Source organism: Pteronotus mesoamericanus, unplaced genomic scaffold, assembly GCF_021234165.1.
Source record: "Pteronotus mesoamericanus isolate MK-2021 breed Mesoamerican mustached bat unplaced genomic scaffold, CSHL_Meso_final contig_657, whole genome shotgun sequence".
Lineage (NCBI taxonomy): Eukaryota > Metazoa > Chordata > Mammalia > Chiroptera > Mormoopidae > Pteronotus > Pteronotus mesoamericanus.
The window spans coordinates 11,428,143-11,449,455 of record NW_026555229.1 but is presented as its reverse complement, the minus strand read 5'-3'; the positions used below and the strand labels follow the sequence as shown (position 1 = coordinate 11,449,455).

Sequence of the window (21,313 nt, the reverse complement as noted above, 5' to 3'; positions counted from 1 at the left end):
CTTTTTTTTCCTTTTTAAATGTAGTGAGGAGAGAGAGAGAGGAGAGAGAGGAGAGAGAGGGAGAGAGAGAAAGAGAGATTGCTCCACCCATCCATGCATTTACTGGTTGACTCCTGTTGTTCCCAGACTGGGGATCATACCTACAACACAGACATATCAGGCTGCACCAATGAACTGAGATACCAGGGCGAAAAAGGCTTCTTACATTTTATTAGATGGCCCTTATGTAATAAGCAGCCTACTTCAGTGATTTGTTATTTGTTAATCTCTCAAATGTCCCTTTCCCTTTTTTTCCAAGTGGGGGCTTTCTGGAGTCTTTTTTTTTTTTTTTAAAGGTTTTATTGATTACTTTGTAGAGAGAGGGAAAGGGAAGGAAAAAGAGAGGGAGAGAAACATCAATATGTGGTTGCCTCTCGTGCACCCTCCATTGGTGACCTGGCCTACAACCCAGGTATGTGCCCTAATGTGTCCTAACTGGGATTCAAACCAGTGGCCCTTTAGTTCACAGGCTGGCACTCAATCCACTGAGCCACACCAGCCAGGGTCCTTTCCTTCTTTTTTTATGTTAACTTTGATCCAAGAAGAAATCTGCACTGCAGGACTCGATTATTACTCACAAAGAGGCTTGTTTACTCTGGAGCACCCCACTTGGGGGTGCAACTCATAAGGTATTTGGGAGGATTTTGCTAGGTCCATGCCAAATTAATGTTCCCCTAAATAGTATTTCATGGTTTATTTCATAGTTTATATTAGTAAGCTTATTGCTCAATCCAGTCTCCATTTTTCAGATGGGAAAACTGAGGCTCAGAAGTATAGTAACTTACCCAAGGCCACAGAGCTGTCTATCAAACAAGGGTTAGGCCTCAGGCCTACAGACCTTTGCCTTGTGCTCTCTACCCATTTCCATGATTATTTTTCTAGTTGATTTCATGTTTTTAAAAATATGTAAATAAAATAGAGTGAGTTTTCTGGTCTTTTAAATTTGTGGAGCCCTACTCCTTGAAATATCAAGATCAAGTTACATTCCAAAGGGACCCAAGGCCTGCACTTCTGTTTTCTGTTCAAGGTTCACTCTTTCCTAAGGAAAGGATGGCCTCAGAATCAACTCCTCTGCTGGTGATGACTACGAGCCATGGGCTCAACCTCACCTCCTACACCACTTTATTTAAAAGATCACTACAGGTAAATAATCTTTGTTGCATGGAAGTACAGTTTCCTTCATTACAAATGCCTCCCAAATACTTTTTTCAAATGACATTTCATTATTTCTTGCTGTAGTCATGTATTATTCTCCTTTAATTTGTGGTTACAATCATTTATAATAGTAGATTTTGTGACTTTCAGCCATCTCTGGCGAATGGCCTGGTCAGCCATGGTATGTTATTCTTCTGAAACATTGCTCATTCCATGAGTTAATATTTTGTCCAAAATGTTTGCATATATGTTCAAAAGTAAGATTATACTGTACATTTTTTGTGGCCTTTATTTGATTTTTAGATGCAATGACCTGTTCAAAGTTAGATGCTACTTGATTTTAAAACCGTAAAAAAAAAAATGTTGCCAGAGGCCTTCCCCTGCTGCTAAGAGGATGCCCCACATTCTTGCCACAGCTCTGGGTAACCCTCTATCCCCTGCCAGGAGCCTGCTAGAATTGCCCTGCCCCCACCTCTTGGCATCACCACTCGTTTCCAGGCAGTAGAAACTTGCAGAGGTCACTCTTAAGCCCAGCCAGGCCCTGGACATTAAATTACACACCCAGCCCTGCTGCCTTGTTGCTGAGTTTTCAGCCTCAGGTGCACCATTTAGAATAAAAACACCAGGTCCTTGCCTGCTCAAGGACATATATCAGTAGTCTTGGCATCTCTTTCAACTCCAGCATTCTGATTCTAGGACTCTGGGATTCTCCACAGATCCTAAAATAATATGCCTCCTTTTGCCTACTAGTTGTCATGTAATGAGAGCTAACTATGTGCATGGTGCTGCACTTAGAGTTGGTTCAAGTAATCCTCAGCATGCCTTTGAGATTCCGGTTTCACGGAGGAGGCCCAAAAAAGTTAAGTGATTTTCCCAAGGTCACATGGATAGTGAATGGATTCAAACCCGGAGTTTCTAACTCTTGAACCCCCAGCATATATCAGGGCATGTTCAATTGGACTTGGTCAAACAAAATTAGGACAGTGGTCTCCACCAAGGCTAATATCATCCCCTAGAAGGCTTTGGAAATGTGCCAGAGTATCTTCCTTGAGTGTCACAATGACTTGGGGGATCCACTGGGATTTAGTGATGGGAACCAGAGATGTTAAATGCTGCAGTATTCTGGATAAATCTGCACAAAACTCTCTCACCAAGAGCTCCCTTGTTGAAAGACACTACATCAGAATGTTAAAGGCAGAGAACTCAACATTTTCAACAAATATTGATTTAGCATCTAATATGTGCTGGGCACTAATCTAGATGCTGAAGACAGAATAATGACCAAAATGTCTTACGGTTCTTGTCCTCAAGGTGCTTGTATTCTAATCTGACAGACTGATGATATGCAAGTAAAATCATTGTAAATTGTTATAAATTGGATAAGGGCTATGTGAGGATGGGGGTTAGCTTTAGGTGGGTGGAAGGATTAGGGAAAGAGAAGGGCTGCCTAAGCCAGTTTCTCAAACTTTAATGAACACACAAATCACCTGGGAATTGTGGTATACTCAGATTCAGATTCAGCAGGTCTGGGTTGGGACCCGAGAGTCCCATTTCTGACAAGGTCCCAGGGGACGCCAAGTCTCCCCATCTGCAGAGAGCACTCTAAACAGTAAGGTGAAGGCCACACCGGGAATTTGAATTTTATTCTAAGTAAGACAGGAGAGAAACTATTGAAGGGCTTTAAACAAGTGACATGAACCCAGTTATATTTAAGATTACCATCATTTCCTAGATCTTGATCGAGGAAAGGAAGAGGTTGGACCTCTGCCGTTTGACTGGAACCAGCTGGCCCATGCTGTCACGGTGGCAGCCAGGGCCTCAAGCTCATCTCTGCAGCTCACACTTTGCCTCTCCCCTCTGACTTCTCTGGCAGAAGCCCTTGGCTCCAAGCACAGGCCAGACCAGTTGTCTACGAGCCTGGGCGCCTTAAGGAAACCTGACAGGGTATGAATTCACACTCCTGACACCCGAACATGCAGAGCCACGGGAGCCCTATTGGTTGGGAGAGTTCCCCGGGGGTGCTAGGCAAGCTAGTACAGCACGTGCAAGTAGCAATACCCAAGACCATCGCCATTGCCCTTCAGAAAAACGGCCCTATCTGGCTTCAGGGTCAACACCCAAAGAGCTCTGGAAGATTTTGGCTGCCTTCTCTCTGCCCTAGGATGAGTGGGAAGTAAAGGAAGTCACTGCTGGGTACCACTCCCAGGGGGACTCTCAGCCTAAACTTCAAACATTCTAGATTCTATGTCTTGCCTTTTGCTTCCTGAAGCTTCTCTCAGAGCCCTAGGTTCTCCCAAGAAAGAAACCTGGGTTTGAGTCTCAGCTCCACTCTTTGTTAGCATGTGGGCTTTAGAAAGTCAGTCAGCCTTGCTAAGGCTAAGGCTTTCCTCATCTATAAAATGAGGAAAATTATAGCACCCTACTATTGGATGGTTGTGAGGATTTCATACAAAGCACTTAGCATTGTGCTGGCACATAGTAACTGCTCCATAAAAGAGAGCACCATTATCAGATTCCTCTGGAAAACAGAGACTTTTCAGCAGCTCCTTGGACACAGGTTATCACACTCCCAGGAAACAAGAATTATTTATTGTTCTCTATTTGTCTATAACATGCATTGGAATATAGAACTGGACACTATACGTACTGTACTTTGGGAGCACTAAGCATAGTGCTTAGCTCCTGGTGGGTTATAGACATTATTTTTGACTTGAGCTAAATTTTACAGCTGGTGGAAAGAATGAAAGAAAATTGTATGCAAGACACTCAAGAGTCTTGGGAGTCAAGAAATATGGTAGAGCCCTAGTCAGGTAGCTCAGTTGGTTAGAGCATCATCCAGATATGCCAATGTTGCAGGTTTTATCCCTTTTCAAGGCACATAAAAGAATCAACTAGTGAATACAGAAATTAAGTGAAACACCAGATCGATGTTTCCATCTCTCTCCCTTCCTCTCTGTCTCTAAAATCAAATTTTAAAAAAAGGAAAGATGGTCAGGTGTGGTAGAGATACACAGGGAGGCCATAAGGTAGTTCGAGGCCCCTGTAGAAATAAAAACAAAGGCCACACAAGCTCCCACTTGCCACACACAGTCAGAAACACAGCAGTCAGGGGCATGCTCTCTATTTTAATACTGTTGTATTATCTTTATTCAAGTATCCTTGCTAATGGCAATAAAATACAGAGCAAAATATCTCAAATAGTAGGTAATCCAAGTCCCCTTTTATTGGGTTTAGTTTGAATTTCCCAATCTCCCTCACCCTTAGTACACTGTTTATCTTTCTAATTTTGCAGTGTTTAAGTTTCCTTAGCAGACACTGGAGCTGGACATTAGAGGTATGTGGCCAAGGGCATGTTACATGAAAGAGCAGGCTTTGGTAGGAACACTGGTAGGGACAATCCTCCAGGTACAGGCTGCACCAATCTGTAAAGAACTGAGAGCGGAATGTATTTACTTACAAAGCTGCTTACATGGTACTTAGTTTCCCTAGCTCAGGCAGTTGTTTTTGTTTTTGTTTTTTTGAGTCAGATCCATAAAAATTACAAGGATAAACACAAACACAAAGGAATTTAAACACTGGAGGGGCGTGTATGGGCACAGAAACTATTCCTTTTGGAAGCCCAAAATATATTTTTATTTTACCTATAATGATGGTTAGTTAGAACCAAAAACCCAAGTCAGATACAATCCCACCGTTTTGAGGTTCACTTTAAGACAATTGGTACTGAAACAGAGTATACGCTCCATGAGGAAAGGGACTGTACACAGTGCCTGACGTAAGTAATATGTGCTCCTTAAATACCAGTTTAATGAATGAATGAATAAACTGACAGAATATAGTAGGGAGAATTCCTGGCACGTAATATAATTCCACATTTTACAAAAATATTTGCTACAAGGGCCTTTTAAGGAAAGGTACTCAAAAAAATGTTTAAAGGGATCCTATTTACATATACTTCATGGAGATTTATTGCTCAAAGCAAGAGGCACCTGTACTTTCAAAATATTTCATAAGCAAGGGGCCCAGCACAGCATTCTGCCAAGATGAGGAAGTAAGGAAGGAACCTCTAGCTCAGGGGGGATGGTGGCAAATGCCCCATTATTTTTGGCCAGGGAGATCAAGCCAGCTGTTGACAGCTTTAACACCTCCAGCCAGGCCACTCAGGGACAATGATATCATATCAGAGATAATTACTTCCCTTTAGTTTAGCAAAAGAACCAGAGAGAGCAGATGTCTGTCCCTGCAGAACTGAAGCTTCTCTCCAGTGTGAGCCCAGAGCTCCGCCCTCCACCCTCAGAAAGAGGCCCCTCTGGGAAGCCCTGAATTCCTTCTTCTTAGTGAAGACTTGGGTAGCCATCCTGTCCCTGTCACCGCCTTCCCAGTCCCCATCCCCACTATAAAAGAAAATATTTTTTTCTAAATGGCAAATTCAAATTAGCTTCATTTTGAAAGAAAGACTATTGAGAATGTTGCAATGACCTTTGCAATAACCGGACACACCCTAGAATCTGTAAACCAGGTTTGAGAACTGCTGACACTATGAGCACCTGACCTGTAAAATAGAAGCCCAGTCTGGTGCTCTGCCTGGGACCCATTCTCATGTCAGGCAGGAGAGAACACCACCCAGAAGGACCTGGTTCTGCTTCTGCTGTGTCCTCTTGAGCAGGCCACTATCCCTCTCTGGGCCTCAGCCACCCCATCTGTATAGTGAGGATGATGGATGCTCTGTGACCTCTGGGGCTCCCTTGGCCCTGAAGCTCCTCCTTTCTAAACAAAACCCAAAATGGAGTGGAAAGAAGAATGGGGAAGGGAAGAGAATAGTTCAGAAGGCCAGAGAGCAATAAACATCCCTCCATTTTTGCTTGCTTTCTTCCTGGGTTGCTGCTTCTCCCTTCTCTTCTCTTCTCTTCTCTTCTCTCTCTTCTCCTTTCTCTCTCTCTCTCTCACTCAAAAGCCACAGAACCACAACTCACCTCCCCCAAACGGGTCATTTGGAAGCCAGAGCTGTCAGAGGTGAGGTGTGTCAGGCCTGGCGTACTGGTGGTATCCAAGACTGGGCCAGGGCAACCATGTGCTCCTCCTCCAGAAACCCGGTTTAAATCAATATTTATCTAACTGTATTTATAGAAAGTGGTGGTGGTAGGGAGGAGGGGGTGGGATGGAGAGGCAGGGGGATCTAAAACAGAGCAAGCCACAAAGGCTGATGCAAATCTTTGTGGCCAATTCCTTTCTGCAGGGCCAGGCTTTTTTTAAAGGCAAAAGACCCAGCTTTTGATGAACCTGCTGTTGGCTCCAGCACCATAGCAACAGCCCCAAGTCCTCTAATATGTCCAGAGGACAGACTTGGGAAAGACAGCATGAGGCGGGGGGGGGGGGGGGGGGGGTGCAGGGGGGGGGGGGGGGTGTTTCCTAGGAACATAAACTCAAGTTTGGGCCAGGAGAATTGAACAACTCCAAGAAATCCTCTCTGGTTGGCTATTCTGACTCCAGCCTCACTTCTCAACCTTTTTTAAGCAGGGTGTGTGCAGGAAGACCTTGATAATCAACAGGGTGTTTCAAATGCCGGCTCTCTTCCAGGTTGCTGAGTGACCTTGGGCAAGTCATTTCACCTTCTGGACTTCATTCCTTGGCTGTAAAATTCATACCTGCATAAGTGGATAAGGCCTCAGGCTCATTCTGGAATCAAGAGGCCTGGGTTCCAAACTCAGCTCTGCCACTTACTAACCATGTTAGTTACGAACTTTGGTAGTTAGCCAGCATCCCAGCTCCTCTGTAAATTGGTGTAATAAAACAGTTTGTGTCAAGGGGTTGTTGTAAAGATTGGAGAAGATAATGCACATTTAGCCTCACACTTGATATATAGTCAAATGCTTACAAATGGTAGTCAGTATTGATACTAAGCAGTGAAGTTAGTTGCTGCTGCTGCATGCTGGCACCCTCTTCGTTTCCTTCATTCTTACCTCCAGACTTTTGCTCAGCCATCTTCAGATGAAAATCCCCATTTCTGGCTGTATCAGTGGGACAGTGTTGTGGTCAGACAGGGAAGGTAGGTAAGCAGCAGTTGTTTTGCCTTGTTGCTGATGAAGCATCCTTTCCCCACAAACCAGGAATGTCTCAATTCAACTTCTACTTCCTAAGGCCCTACTCCCTTTCCCTGGGTCCCCTCTGCAGGATACCTAGTCGCTGGGAGCTCTGAGACTGCAAAAGCCATAACAATATCCTTTAGAGTCTACTTTTGGCACTTAACCAGTGGGCAGAGATCACATTTAAAAATAGAAAAAAAAAAAAAGTTGAATCCAGGGAACATAATTTAGGACGCAGAGGAAATAGGAGACTCATTTAAGAATTTTTTTTATACAACTCCACCAAAAACAAATATTCTGCTCCACCCTCAGCATAAATCAATCCAGAGAGTTTGCAGAAAAAAAGCAATTGCACATAGTAGGTGCTCAATGTATATCTGTGAAATGAATGAATCATAAGACACCCGCCATATAGAAATGTGACCTGCTTGAACATTAGTTGCCATCAAAGCCCTCAAATTCAGCATAAGTCGCCCCAGTTCCCTGCTGTCTATGCCTGTAATTGGTTCATTTTCAGAGTCACAACTGATCTCAATATGCACTTTCTTAAGCTCTCCAGGCCTTACCTACCATCTCCTTGCCAGTGCTGGTCTTTATAGCCCAAGGGCATTCTCTGTAGATTATGAGAGACATCCTCCTTCCTTGAAAGAGAGAAGCATTTCCAACTCTTCTCCAAGTCTTCAGAAAGTCTGTCACGTGCCTCCTGGCCTTCAAACCTGATTGTTGTGCCATAGGCAATAAATGACAAATCCAACCAATCAAAGAATGTATATTAAGTATCTACTGTGTGCCCAGCAGTATGCTATATGCAACAGTGACAGATACTGAAAAACTGTAGGTGATCTTTTCCCTTATGATGCTAATCACAGAAAGCTAGTGAAGAATTGCATGGTACTGATTATCAAAGCTCAGAGAAGTGACTGTTTATTGAGCAACTATTATATTCCAGGTACTTTAAATGTTTAAAGGGATTGTCTCATTTAGTCATTCAGCAATGACGGTACTATTGTTATCCTTATTTTTCAGGAAAAAAATGGAACTTCAGAGAGGTTAGGTAACCTCTGCCTAAGGTCACACAGCCAGTAAGCAGGGAAGGAGGGATTTGTTTCCTACTCTGGTGACTATAAAGTTTCCATTTTCTCAACTACCCCAAATTAAGAAATAGACGAGGCTTCCTTGCAGGGGGTGGGAACTGATCTAGGTCTTGAAAAGTGGGTGAGATGCACCTAACCCCAAGGAAATAAGAGAACGAGGGCATTCTAGACAGAGGGAAAAGTCTGAGTTGTGTACAGAGGCAAGACTGTGAACCTGCTTGCTGGTGGACCTGCTGGACAGAAAACACACAGCAGCAGCTTCCTCCATTAGGAGGAAAGGCTGCTCCTTAGCCAGTTTGTGCCCCTAGGAAAGTACCTTGCCCTCAAAGCCGGGTAATCCATTACAGAGAGCAACCCATGCCCTCTACTCCCATTTAGTCATTTTTCTCTATCTTAAGCAGTGTCCCTAAAGTCATCTTCCCCAGACACTGAGAAGCCCATTTCTGTTCCTCTAGACTTTTACTTGTTACAGTAGTTTCCACTTACCTCCTAACAGCTTTTATGTACAATACCCTTTTATGAATCTTTTTTCTCTCTCAGTTTTAACCTTTTCCAAAACAGGAAGCAAATATTTGTTTATCAGTCAATCCTAAATTGCCACCCCTCCACTGGACCCCAAACTGATACAGGTGATGATGCTAGAGGTTATTTATATGTACATTCCGAGCTTGTGAACACAGGGTCACAGTCTCCATGATTAATGTTTCTGGAGGACTTTGAGATTCTTAAGGACTGACATCAGTTGGAACTTCAGGAGAATATACCTACGTAGCCTAGGGAATCCTTGCTTTGCACAGAGCAATGAATACTAGGTGATTTAATTTGGACCCCCTCCCCCCAAAGAAAACTCACCATGTCTCCTAGGAATAATTCAGCACTGTGGCCACAATTTGGTGAGCGCTCCTAGTAAGGAAAGCTCAACTAGTCAATGAAAAGCAGTTCGGGGGACAATGGAAAAGAAAATAAGGCAAGCTCTTGCCAAGTTAAGTACTTTGCACACAACAATAAAAACGAAACATGTGAACTCATGACCAAGGTCTATCGCTGCATTTCGAGAAGGCCTTACAGAACCCGAAATGGAGACTCGAACAGAAACTCAACAGCCATCTCCGGGGAGAAGAGCGTCCCTTTAAGAAGGAATTGTACCAGCTGGCCGCACTACAGCTCCCAGAGATTTCCTGGCTCGTCTCCTGGCCCCACCCCCTGTCTCTGGGCTCAGCAACGCGTGACGTCATAGGAAGGTGCAGCTGTCGATTGGCTGAACGACGCAGCTAGGTCAAGTCCAGTCGGAGGAAAGAAGTTTGTCTCCATGTGGAAACCATGTGTCTCCAGCGGGGAGGGGGAGGAGGAGGCGGAGAAACTAAGATCAAGTGATTACAGGGGAACTGGCTGAAATGAAGGCGGAGAGGTTGTGCACCTGAACCGGCCAGCAATGCCCTTTGCAGTAGTGACCTAAAATAAAAAACCCAAAACTTGCCCAACAGACAAAACTTGAGCCCTCCTATCATAAAAATAATTAAAAAGCCAGGGTCCCTACTTCCTCCCAAAAAATAGGGACCTGGAAATGCTGGAATCCTATCGGAACGCCCAGATCCCCATCCCTCCTCCCAACAACTGAATGATGTAAGCTTTTCGGAAAGCCGGGCTCAGAAGCAAAACAAGCCCCGCGCGCGCGGAGCGACCCGCAGTGCCCGAGCCGGGAGCACGCACGACCCGCCCCCCGACTCGCGTTATTGCTGTGCACACGCGGAGCGCCGTGACGCGCGGGCATTGTGTGCAGCGGGCGGAAAACAACGGCGAGCGCCGCCAGCGCGAAGAAGCGCCCCCAATAAAACAAGGCAGATGTAGGGCCCGCCGTTTTCCGTACCCAGACTGGGGGTGGGGGGAGGCAGGGGTGGAGTGGATAAAGTGGCCACCGTGGGTCGCTCCAGTTTGCAAGGGGGAGAATAGAGAGCCCAGCAAAAGGTCGCCCGTAGTTTGCTGGAGGTCGCCCTCGACTCAGTGAGCTGTTTGGGAGGTGGGAGAAGGCCTGCCTGGAGCAGGATCCCCGTAGCCGAGGCGGGCACGGCGCTGCGTCCCACGCTCTCGGGGAAATCTGGGGGCCGTTGACATCACGTCATGCAGAGCCAAACAGCGGCAGCAAAAAGATGCAAGAGAGCTAAAAATACTCCCGCGGGGAGCCGGTTGGGGGTGGGGGAAGGGGGGCGGTGTGCAGCGAGGCCGAAGGACTGATTACGTACTCGGAGTTGACTTTGGAGCGTTGCTGTTCCGAGCCCCTCTCGAGGGCTAGCGGACGCCTCGGGAGAGGGACCGGGAGGAAGCCCCTAGGCTTTCTCAGCCTTGGGAGCCCCGTTCTGCTGCTTTGTCCCGCCCCGTACAGGGTAGCCGGGCCCGGCGCGCCCGGCCCTCTGCTTACGTGACTGGTGGCCACGCCGGAGCCCCGGCACGGGGTAAACAAGGAGGCGGCGGCGGCCAGGGAGGCCGGGGTGGGTTGGGGGGGGGCGGGGTGGTTGGCGAAAGTCTCCGATTGTCTGCTGGTGAGAATGGGTGACTGGACGCGGTGGAAGCTCCAGCAACCTCCTTAGTACACCTCGCTGGGGGAGGGGGTCAAACCAGGTTTGCCACACACTTCCAAGGTGCCCTCTTAGGGTGCACCCCCAGCAGCAACCGGCACTACGGGACAGACTCCAGAGAACCGGGGACCCGGGCCGCCCCCCTCCTCCGCTAAAGAAATTGCACCCCTCCCCCCCTCCAACAAAAGCAAACACCAAACAAAACCACGTCTTCACCCAGATCCCCACAGGCTCTGGCTTTTCAGAAACTACCCTCAGAACGAATGCACAATCGACATGCCCCCCCCCCCAAAATAATCACAATCCGATTCGGCCATACAGCCGGCGATGCGCCTTTCTCGAAACCCAGGCAAGCACTCCGAGAATACGAGAGAAGAGAAAGAAAAGAACGCACCACCGACCTCCCAACACAAATCCTTGCTTTTTTCCTTACGGCTTCTGCACAGCTGCGTTACCAAAACACGCTTACTTTATCCCGGGAGAACTGGGGTGTCTGTCTGCTAAGGTGTTTTTGTGTTTGAGGGTTGTTGTTGTGTTGAGGGGGGATCACAAGACCTGACACGTTGCAATCGGACCATTTTTTTTTCCTCCCATCTCTTCTCATTGATCTTTCTACTTGTTCGGACAGATTAAACAGACGGGTTTTCTCTAGCCTGTCGTTCTGTCTGTCCCGGCCCCTTCCCCCTTCTCGCAGCTATTATGTGTGAGGACCGTGCTGAAGACACCGCACACGCGTGCCCCCGTTAGGACGCAGAGTCAACTGCCGGGGGAGGGCTGGGGGAGCCGGCTGGCAGGGGCAAAAATGAAACAAACAAATACGAAAAAGGAGGCCAGGCCGGGGTGGGGCTCCCAACCCCCGCCCCCCACCGCATCGCTCTCCACCTGAGTCGGGGAGGGGGTTAAGAGTGGACGGAGAAATCGACCAGAAAGGCGTTTGCCTTCCTAGCACTACGCCGCTCGCTCGGGAGCCGTCTCCCGGAAAATAAAGAAACCGCACACAACAGCCCACACCTTCTTCCCCAACTATTGTTTCCTGCAAGATCCCAAAGTTTCCTTCTCGCTGCGTCCTCCTCGCCAAGTTTCCCCGTAGGACGGCGGGTCCGGGGCGACCTGCTGGCGCTGCTTGGCCCAGCCGGCCTGTTTCTTTTGCGGGTGGGGGGGGGGGGGGAGCTGTGGCACCCCAGGGCAACAGAGGAGCTGGGGCGCAGTATCGGAGGACGTGACTGCCTGAGCCCAGCCCTGCTGCGAGAGGAGGAAAAAGCGAAGTAAACAGAAGGGATAAGCAGAGCCGAGCCAGCCCGAGCCCACGCAGTGAAGGGCTTTTGGTGGCTGTTGTTATTGTTGTCGTGTGTGTCTTGTGTTTTCTTTCTGAAACCGCCGAGCACTGCATACGGTTTCCAACTTTCGGCTTCTAATCCTCCCCACCCCACCCAGGAACGAGCGACAGAAAAACAACACTTGTCTGCCTGAGAAGGCTCCGGAAAAAAAAAAAAAAAAAAAAAAAAAAGGAAGAAAGGCGACCTCGAAGAGATGAGCTCTCGGCTCAGTTGTCAGAAAACAACAACACTCCCCTGGCTCCTCCGCTGGGCGATCCTCCCAGCCTCCGGGAAACGAACAGACAGACGCACGGACAGACCCCCCCCTTTCCCCCCGCCCCCGCTCGTCTTTGTTACATCTTTAGCAGCTTTGTGCGTGCGTGTCCTTTCTCCCGTGTCATCGGCTTTACTGCCGAGTGCTGGATGTGTGTTGGGGGAAGGGGGACGCGGGCCGAGCAGGCGACAGGGGTCGCCCAAGTGGGCGAGGAAGAAAGAGCCGGGCGCCGAGGAGGAGCGGAGGAACCAAACTTACTTTTGTTTTCTTTCTCGATCTGCTCCAGGTAGCTGGCGGCCTCGAGCAGAATCTGCACGTTCTGCAGAAAAGTGTTGATGTGCTTCTCCATCGAGTTCTCGCTGGTGTTGAAAATGTCCGAGAAGGGGCACCTGAGCTTGGCCCCCGCGGGCTCCTCAGGCTGGGCAGGGGGCTGAGGAGCAGCCACGGCCGGGGGCGCGGTGGGGGCCAGCCCTGCGCCCTCGCAGCGCGCCTCCTTGCGCGGTCGCCCGCGTTTGCCCATGGAGGGACCGGGGTCCGCCGAGCTCGTCTTCTTCTAGGGCTGCGCGGCCCGGCCGAGCTTCGGGCCCCAGAGGAGACCCGGCTGGCTGGAACGGAGGAGGCGCGGAGGCCGAGAGGCGACCTGACTTCCCGAGACTCACTGAGTGCAGTTGCGTGCCTGAGTGTGAGTGAGTGTGTGTCGGTCTCGCAGTGGGTCTGAGTGTATGGGAGATTGAATGAACCTACAGGACAGACGGAGGCGCTCTGGCTTCTGGGTCCTAGTGCGAGCCTGTTGCCATTCGACGAGTCAAAATAAAAGGTGGAGACGAGCGGGGCAGGGACCGCCCCCTGCCGGTCCCCGCACCCTTCCCCGCCTCTCCCCAAATCTTATCGCAGTGTAGAGCACTGTATTTTAACCGGAATGCAAAAAACACTTGATGTCTCTTATTGTATCTGCAGGAAAACAAACTACTAAGCTATTTTTCCTTCACATAAAAATATTACCTCGTAGAGTCCAGCACAATGCTTGGCACATAATAGGTCCCCAATAAATGCTAGCAGCCATAACATTTATTTATTTTAAATAAAAGTCCAATTTAAAAAATCACGTGTAATGTGAAGTTCCCTCCCAACAACACAACACACCACACACACACACACACACACTCTCACAGAGGCAAGGCCTTGTGCCTTCAAAGGGCCAAATGAAATCCCCAGGGGAACAAATCCGGGTTACAGATTTACTCCCTCTTTCTTTCTCCCTTCAAATGCAAAGTTATTTTTCCAGGAAGGGGAGGAGATGTAAGCATCTCTCTCCACACTCCTCTTCCCAGCCTTGGTCCAGCTGTGCAAAGCTCACACTAGGTTGCTATCACACCTGGCCCCCTTTTATTTGACAGAGAGGCAGAAGTGGCCACCCTGAACCACCCCACCCTAGCTGAATTCCACCTTTTGGCTCTGAAGATCCTACCCCAGGTGACATTGTTTTCACTGCTGTTGCTATCACCCAGTTCTGCAGGAACCCTGGATGCTTTCCTGGCCTGGGAAGTGCTGTGGGAGTGGAGGATATTTGAAGGCCTCTGGGAAATACCTTAGGAGGATTCAAGTCCCACCCTCCCCTGCTGCATACAGACTGTGTGAGCTTGGGCAAGTCCCCTAGTCTCTGTGGCCTAAGTTTCCCTACCTGTGAAACCCTCCAATAAGAGTCTTGTCCTGATTAAATTATATCTGCTCTGAGCACACTGCCTGGCCCATAGTAAGATATTTTTCTTCCAATCCAGATCCAGACAGGAGCCTGAGTCCCCTACTTACATCCAAGAGAAAATATGTTAAAGAAATAAGACTCTTCTGCACTTATTTGGAAAACATCTCTGCAACAAGCTCATCTAAATATTGTCACCTTGCAAGGCCACCTGGAGTTTTCCTCCAGAGGAACCATTTTCATAGAAAACACAGGAATGCTGCCCCCTACAGTTCTGCCACTCAGCCACCCTGTTCAGAGGCAGCTTCACACGTATTTGTCAGGAAAACTCACTGGAAATGGAAAAAATTTTTTGAAAAAAGGACAGAAAGTGAATTTCTTTGTAGAACATTTACAAATAACTTTGTACACCCTCAGAGAGCCTTCAAAAAAGACTTTTGTACTTTTAGAATACAGCAGGCTCTCAAATAACGTCATTTTGTTATAATGTTAGTAAGATGCTGTAGTAACTTAACTCTTGTTTATATCAATTAGCCAATGAAAATTTTGGTTTTGTTATATGTCATTTTGTTTAAAGTCACAGAACCTATTGACAACTTAGGTGAGGGCTTATTCTATACAAATAACATGCTGCTGGAATAACAGGAACAATCCGTGATTGGCATTTTGAAGCCAATGTACACCTAAGAGCTGTGAGATAAAAGATCACCTTCCATTATCACAACAATTACTGACTTTTTTTGTTACTATCATAACTACAACTCAAAGTATTCATGTTTAAAAGTCTATAAATGACTAAGGGTTTTAGGAAGGTACAGTTTCGAACAAGTTTTATCCAATACCATTTTGCCAAAACTGGGGCTTGTGGGAAACAGCCATGATCTCTCTGGCCCCAAATGAAAGATGATAGTGAGACAATGAACCATGGAAGCCTAGACCCCAAAACCTTGGTCTCTCTAATTCCCAGGTGGAAGCCTGGGCCAAGATACATGTATACAGTCCTGTGACCAAGACATATGTATACACGCCACCCCCCCAAGATAGGCACACCCCACACATGAGTAGGCTGTTTTGTAATTTTTTATTTATCCTTATTTTATCTCTCATAGGTCTGTGAGTTTCAGAAAGCCCAGTGGGAATCTTCAAGCTGGGCCATGGATCTGACTAAAGCCAAAATAAACAATGGCTTGAAGAAAATCTACAAAAAAGTGCTGATTTGCACTATTCCCACAGTCGGCCACAGCCCCCACCATCATTCCCATGGAAAACACCACTGCTGGTGCCAAAGCAAGTTTTCCCCCCATCATAGGGGCATTGTTTTTTGTTATTATGTGAGTTCTTAGCATCAGACAATGGCACCACAAGAGACACAGTGGAGGCAGGAGAAATGCCTTTTTTGTTTCACAAAGTCTGTGCTATTGTGCCCCAGAGTCTCACATATAGTTTAGTTGCATACATTCATTTCGGTAACATGTATGTGGAACGATGAATGTGCCAAGCTAAAGCTCAAAGCGCCTTTTTTATTTTTCAGAGCCCATCAAGTGTTAAATCATGTTAGCATCATATTGCTCTCCCCCCTCCTCCCCACTACCCCAATTAACAGATTTCTCCAATAAAGTTGGCCTCAACAGAAAGAGTGGTGGTTCAGGGGTTATATCATGGGACAGGCATCCAGGATGCTGGGTTACAAGCTCAGCTCCATTCCTGATTTGCTTTGCTTCCCAGGAGAAGCCATTCAAACCCTTTGCACCTCACTTTCTCCAGGGCTTTGACTCCATAAATAACTAGGCCTCTTTATGAACTGGTTGAGAATTTTTGCAGAGAACAGGTAGGGGAAGAGAGGGCAGGCAGCCAGCCTGATAAGAACATGTGAACTCTTTGAAAGGAAAGCCCTGACTTTGTGCAGTGTCCAGCACGGCCAGCCACAATGCTCCTAAGGACCCAAGGCATCTTGGGTGTCTGCTCAGCATGAATCTTATCTTCCCAACCTTCATTTTCTTTGTTTGGCCTATTTGCCTATTTGGTAATATTTTTTTCCATCAGCCTTGTTTGCATATTAAAGCAACATCACTCCCTCTCTTTTATTTGCCCCTCTTTCCCCCAGACATTCTATATACTCTCACATCAAAGGAATTGTTTTGTCTGTAATTGTGTCTTCAGGTGCACAGAGGCCGGTTAATTACTGAGATGGCGCTAGGAGAGTTGCCCCCAGACATCCCCATCCTGCAATCGCATGCGATGCCTTCCCATCCTGGACCATTCTGGCTCCCCTGGGCTCCTTAGTTCTGCTTTTCCTCCTTGCCTGTTCTCCCCTTCCTAGTCCTTTTTGCCTAAATCTGTCCCTCCAATGTCTAGTTTTTCTTTGGAACTTGCCAGCATGGCCAATTCGGGTTCTTTCCTGCTCTTTGACCTGTGGTCTTTGTACTCAGGCTTGGTAAATACCATTAAGAAATCTTCTGGCCCTGGAGGGGTGGCTCAGTTCGTTGGAGCATCTGCCTGTGCACCAAAAGTGTGGGTTCGATTCTCGGTCGGGGCGCACATGGGAGGCTATTGATTGATGTTTCTCACATCGATGTTTTTCTCTCTCTCTCTGTTCCTCTCACTCTAAAATCAACAATTATATCTTCAAGTAAGGATTAAAAAGAGAGAGAGAAAGACCTTCTGTCCTCTGCATTGTCACTTGAGTCCTAATCTCCAGAACTTTCCCAGCCAAGTTTTTCCTGGGCACCTTTCTCTTTGGAAGGGGATCATCCAGCAGCAAGCTAAGGAGCTAGCTCAGGGCTCTTTATCTCCTTGGGAGTCTTCATCTTGTCCTCATCTGTTAGAAGGGAGAAGTGGCTTTAAGGTAAGCCCAGGACTTGAGAGTCAGGGGCTATAAGACATAAGCAGCATGGCAGGAACAAGGAGAACTGTGGGACTCTGCCTACCCTAGTGGCTCCTGGCACAGCCTTAAAAGTGCTGACCAGGCCTCCTTCAACCACGCCCCAGGCTCCCACCCCCACCCACACAGTCATCAGCGGGTGTAGACATGGGCAGAGGATAAATAGCCTCCACCCTATGTTGGAGCTCGCCTGGGTGTCACCTGCTCCTGAGGCATTATCTCTGCTCTTCTGGACTCTGCCCTCCCTCCTCCTGGACCTCTGAGGTTGGCAGGCCCTTCCTGTGTCGGCCAACTCCTGGGCCTCTTCTATACAACACCCAGTACTTACTGGGTTCATTAGACTATGAGCTCATCAAGGACAGGAAGCACGCCTCGCTTCCCCTGGCGTTCCCAGCCCCTGGCACTTGGCACAGCACGTGCATGGCACAAAACGGGCTGAGGCCATGAGGGTCGTAGGCATGAATGCCCTTTCCTGCCTGGCTGGAATCTTGGTGCTGGACCTGGCTTCCTGGCTGCAGCATGGCAAAAAGTGGCATTTGACACTATCTACAAAACTATTTCTGAGTCACTCACATTAAAGTTTAAATATCAAGATGTTGTTTGTCTCCGTGGAGAAGCCAGAAACCCATTGAGCCAGATGATTGAAGTTCACTTCCCAAAAAGTACAGAGGCTCAGCCGCCCTTTCCTCTGTCCTTACTGCTCAACAGATCTGGTGACATGATGGGTCTCCTCTGTAATAAGATGTTTCTAATGGGGAATTTTCAAAAATCACCAGGCAATAAAGGCAGTGATCTGAGGTCAAGGTAGGATTCATACACAGCTAATTTTGTTTAATATCTTCTCACACTGGGGAGTGTTCTAGATGGATCCTTCAGGCCCCTACTTTCTATAATATCCCCATATATTTTTAAAGGGAATTCATCAAAGATTCTAAATTCATGTGCATTAAGGTACCAGTGAATGACATGAGCTTAAATACGATCATTCCCAGAGGTGTTTGGCATGAAAAGGTAGCCAATGCCTTAAGCTAAAAGAATTGTTTTCCGTTCTCACCTGAGGACATGTTTCTATTGACTTTTAGAGAGAGAGAGAGGAAAGGGGGGAAGAGAGAGAGAGAGAAATTGCTGTGAAAGAGAAACATCAATCAGCTGCCGTACGCACACCAACCAGTATCAAACCCACAACCTACGCAATTGCCCTGGCCAGGAATCAAACTGACAACCTTTTGGTGCACAAACCCACACTCCAACCAACTGAGCCATGTGGCCAAAGCTAAAAGAATAAAGTTTTAGTGATGAAATGTTAAGTATCAGGTGACGGAAAGGAAAGGTATCTGAAGGTGGCAAAGAACCTTCCCCCGGTTGTTAGCTGGATGAACTTGTGTAAGTCGCTTAACCTCTCAGAGCCTCAGCATTCTCATCAAAATGGGTTTCCCTTGGCAAAGGGGTATGTACATATAAAGGAACTTTGGAAACTGTAAAGTGTTGTACACACGTCAGGATAGTATTAGGCTCGGAGAGTCCTGGAAGATTTTCAGGGAAAACAAAAACAATGACAAAGTGATGGGAGTGAGAATTGGAAGCCCAGAGTTTTGGGCCGTGTCTTCCACTATTCTGCTGTTTCATTTTGAGAAATAACCTCGTCATCTTCAGCATCAGGGTCTTCATCTATGAAAGGAGCATTCCATTGGCACAGTCTACCTCTTCCCCATTCCAAAAACCATCATTTACTCATTTTGCCCATGTTCATTAATCACAGACTGGGATACAGTTGCCCTTTGAGGCTTTGGATTAACAAGGGAGAACAAGCACGACCACAGTGTGCTGGTAAAACTCCAGCTGAAAGCAAAGAAACTGGCATTATTTTAAGTCACCCAATTTGCCTTACCTCTCGGAAAAGCCTGCTTCCCATTTGTTCTTTTCTGGAAAACAAAACAAAATGATGGAAGAGATAATGTCTTCAAGGAGGCCTGGGGGCCCAGGACCCCAGTCTATGAACCACTGAATCAATAATCTTGAAGGCAGCCTCCACATTGGGGGGTATGCAAAATCTACAGGTTAGTTCCTGACCTTGGAGAAGCTGGACACTTGGACAACGCCCCCCGCCCCCCATCTTCTCCTCCCTTGAAGCCTGTGTTCTCTTTTTCTGTATCCAGTTCTCCCGCCCGAGCCCTGTGAGTGGCCCTCTCCCTTTCCTGACCCGGAGCTCCCTTCTCATGGGTGAAAAGGCTGCTGAGCACTGAAGTGGGTACATTTATCAGGGATAACATGCATAATCACATACTCAACATACAGATTAATTCATTTTATCAGAAGACAGAATCTTACATGTGTTAGGCTTCTTCCAGGTATAGGGATACCTAGGTATAGGCAGCAGTAAGCAAAGAGCCAAACCCCCATTCTCTTGGGACTTATTTCTTACCCAGGTATACATGTAGACATAGGACTAGTCGTATACATGCAGATATGTATATGGGCACATATATGCACTCAAAGACAGTCTCCTTTACTCCTGCGTCTTTCAGGCAATGAAATTAAACTCCAAGTTGGAGATAGAGTAATAGGGATTCATCCAGAGGGATTGTTACTGCATCACAGAAATAGTCATGAAGGAGAGTGAGGAAGGGTTTGCCTTCATATTTCCCTTTCCCTCTTCTTGCTTATATTAGAAATTAATTTTGCTCACATTCAACTGAACCTTTGCATGTTTTCACAGTAGTAAGGCATACCGCATAATGTATCAGAATAGTTAAATTTTTAATAACTTTATGTCATTCTAATTGACACAGTTCCAATGATCTCACAGACATGTGTGGCCTGCCAAGGAGTCACGTCAAAACAACTGTCTGAAATTATAACCTACCTGAAAAAGTCAGAAACGTAATCAGAGGCTATTTTCATGTAACTACACCCTAAAAACACCCATCCCAGACAGGCAGGCACATGAGAATAACTTGTTGGCATACAGTTTCAAGAATCTGCCTTAGACTTTTGATTCTTAATTGTGTCATTGTTAAAGTAGAATTGAGTATAAAAAATCCCAGACACAGAAGCTGGAATTGGGAAGTTCTTCATTTCCTGTCCACGTTTCAAAGTTGTGGAAGACCTGGGTTCTATCAAATCTCTGGCTGAACAAATGCTCAAGGAAATGTCTTCTCATCTTGTTAATTTTAGTTTTATATCCTTTGGACATGAACACTTTTGAGCGCATTATCCATATGTGTAATGTGGTCCCAGATTGTCCTTATAAAATACTTATAATATTCCAGGCTTTGTTTTTCAAGCCCAATTTGTTTCATCCTCATAATCGTTCCGTGAGGCATTATTATCACCCTCCATTTTACAGATGAAGAAATGAAGGTTGAGGAAAAATAAGTGCCTTACCCCAGATGGCATAGCTGGCAAGTAACAGAGCTGGGGTGGTCCCTGGTCCTAGGCTCGCAGAGCAAACTGTTCCCTCCTCTTGTTTACAGCTCACTTACCTTCATTTGGTTCTGTTCAGCCACACATGCATTGGGTGTAAACTTATACTGTCTGGCTAACGGGGTGTCTGTGTGTAACAAGGGTGTTTGTTCCAAATCCTTGCTAGATCGTAGGCTGAAAATTTCTCCAGTAAGGGAAGTGTGGATTCCCCCTTTTCAGGCTGTGGTTGTTCCAGAGTTTCCGTGCTGTCTCCTGAGTACCTAAAAAGTGCCCCGTGCAACTTGTGTGCAATAGACATTGTTCAATTACTAGGAACCAAGACCAACGCAGGGAACAGGCTCAGTGTTACTTATCAGACATCACCAGTCTCCCACTGGCCCCCCCGTTTTACCTCTCCCGATTTGTCCTCCCCTTCACACAATTAGCGCTGCTGCTGAGTAAAAGGCCAGGCACAGTGACACAGAAGACTCTCAGAAAACATACAGGTTTGCTGCTGGGGCCAGAGGTTGTGAAGCGGAGAGCAACACATTAAGTGCATGTGGAAGGATTGCCAGCTTGTGCCTGTGCATTAGGATGTCCCCAGGATAGGAGTACCAGACTTATCAAAATACAGGACACCCAGTTTAATTCGAATTTCAGATAAACAACAAATAATGTTTTAGTATAAGTATAACCCGTGTAATATCTGGGACATACTTATGCTAGATATTTTTCATTGTTCATCTGAAATTCAAATTTAACTGAGTGTTTTGTATTTTAAGTGGTGACTTTCATTG

General features: G+C 46.8%; 1 protein-coding gene across 1 annotated transcript in view; it reads right to left on the bottom strand.

The window, feature by feature from the left end:
- MXI1 (MAX interactor 1, dimerization protein) overlaps positions 1-13,305 on the bottom strand; it is an 84,113-nt gene extending 70,808 nt beyond the window's left edge. The window contains exon 1 of the mRNA XM_054581486.1: positions 12,793-13,305. Within this exon, the coding sequence (XP_054437461.1) occupies positions 12,793-13,054 (262 nt within the window). The 5' untranslated portion in view covers positions 13,055-13,305. The remainder of the gene's footprint in view (positions 1-12,792) is intronic.
- Between the last annotated feature and the right edge of the window lie 8,008 nt (positions 13,306-21,313).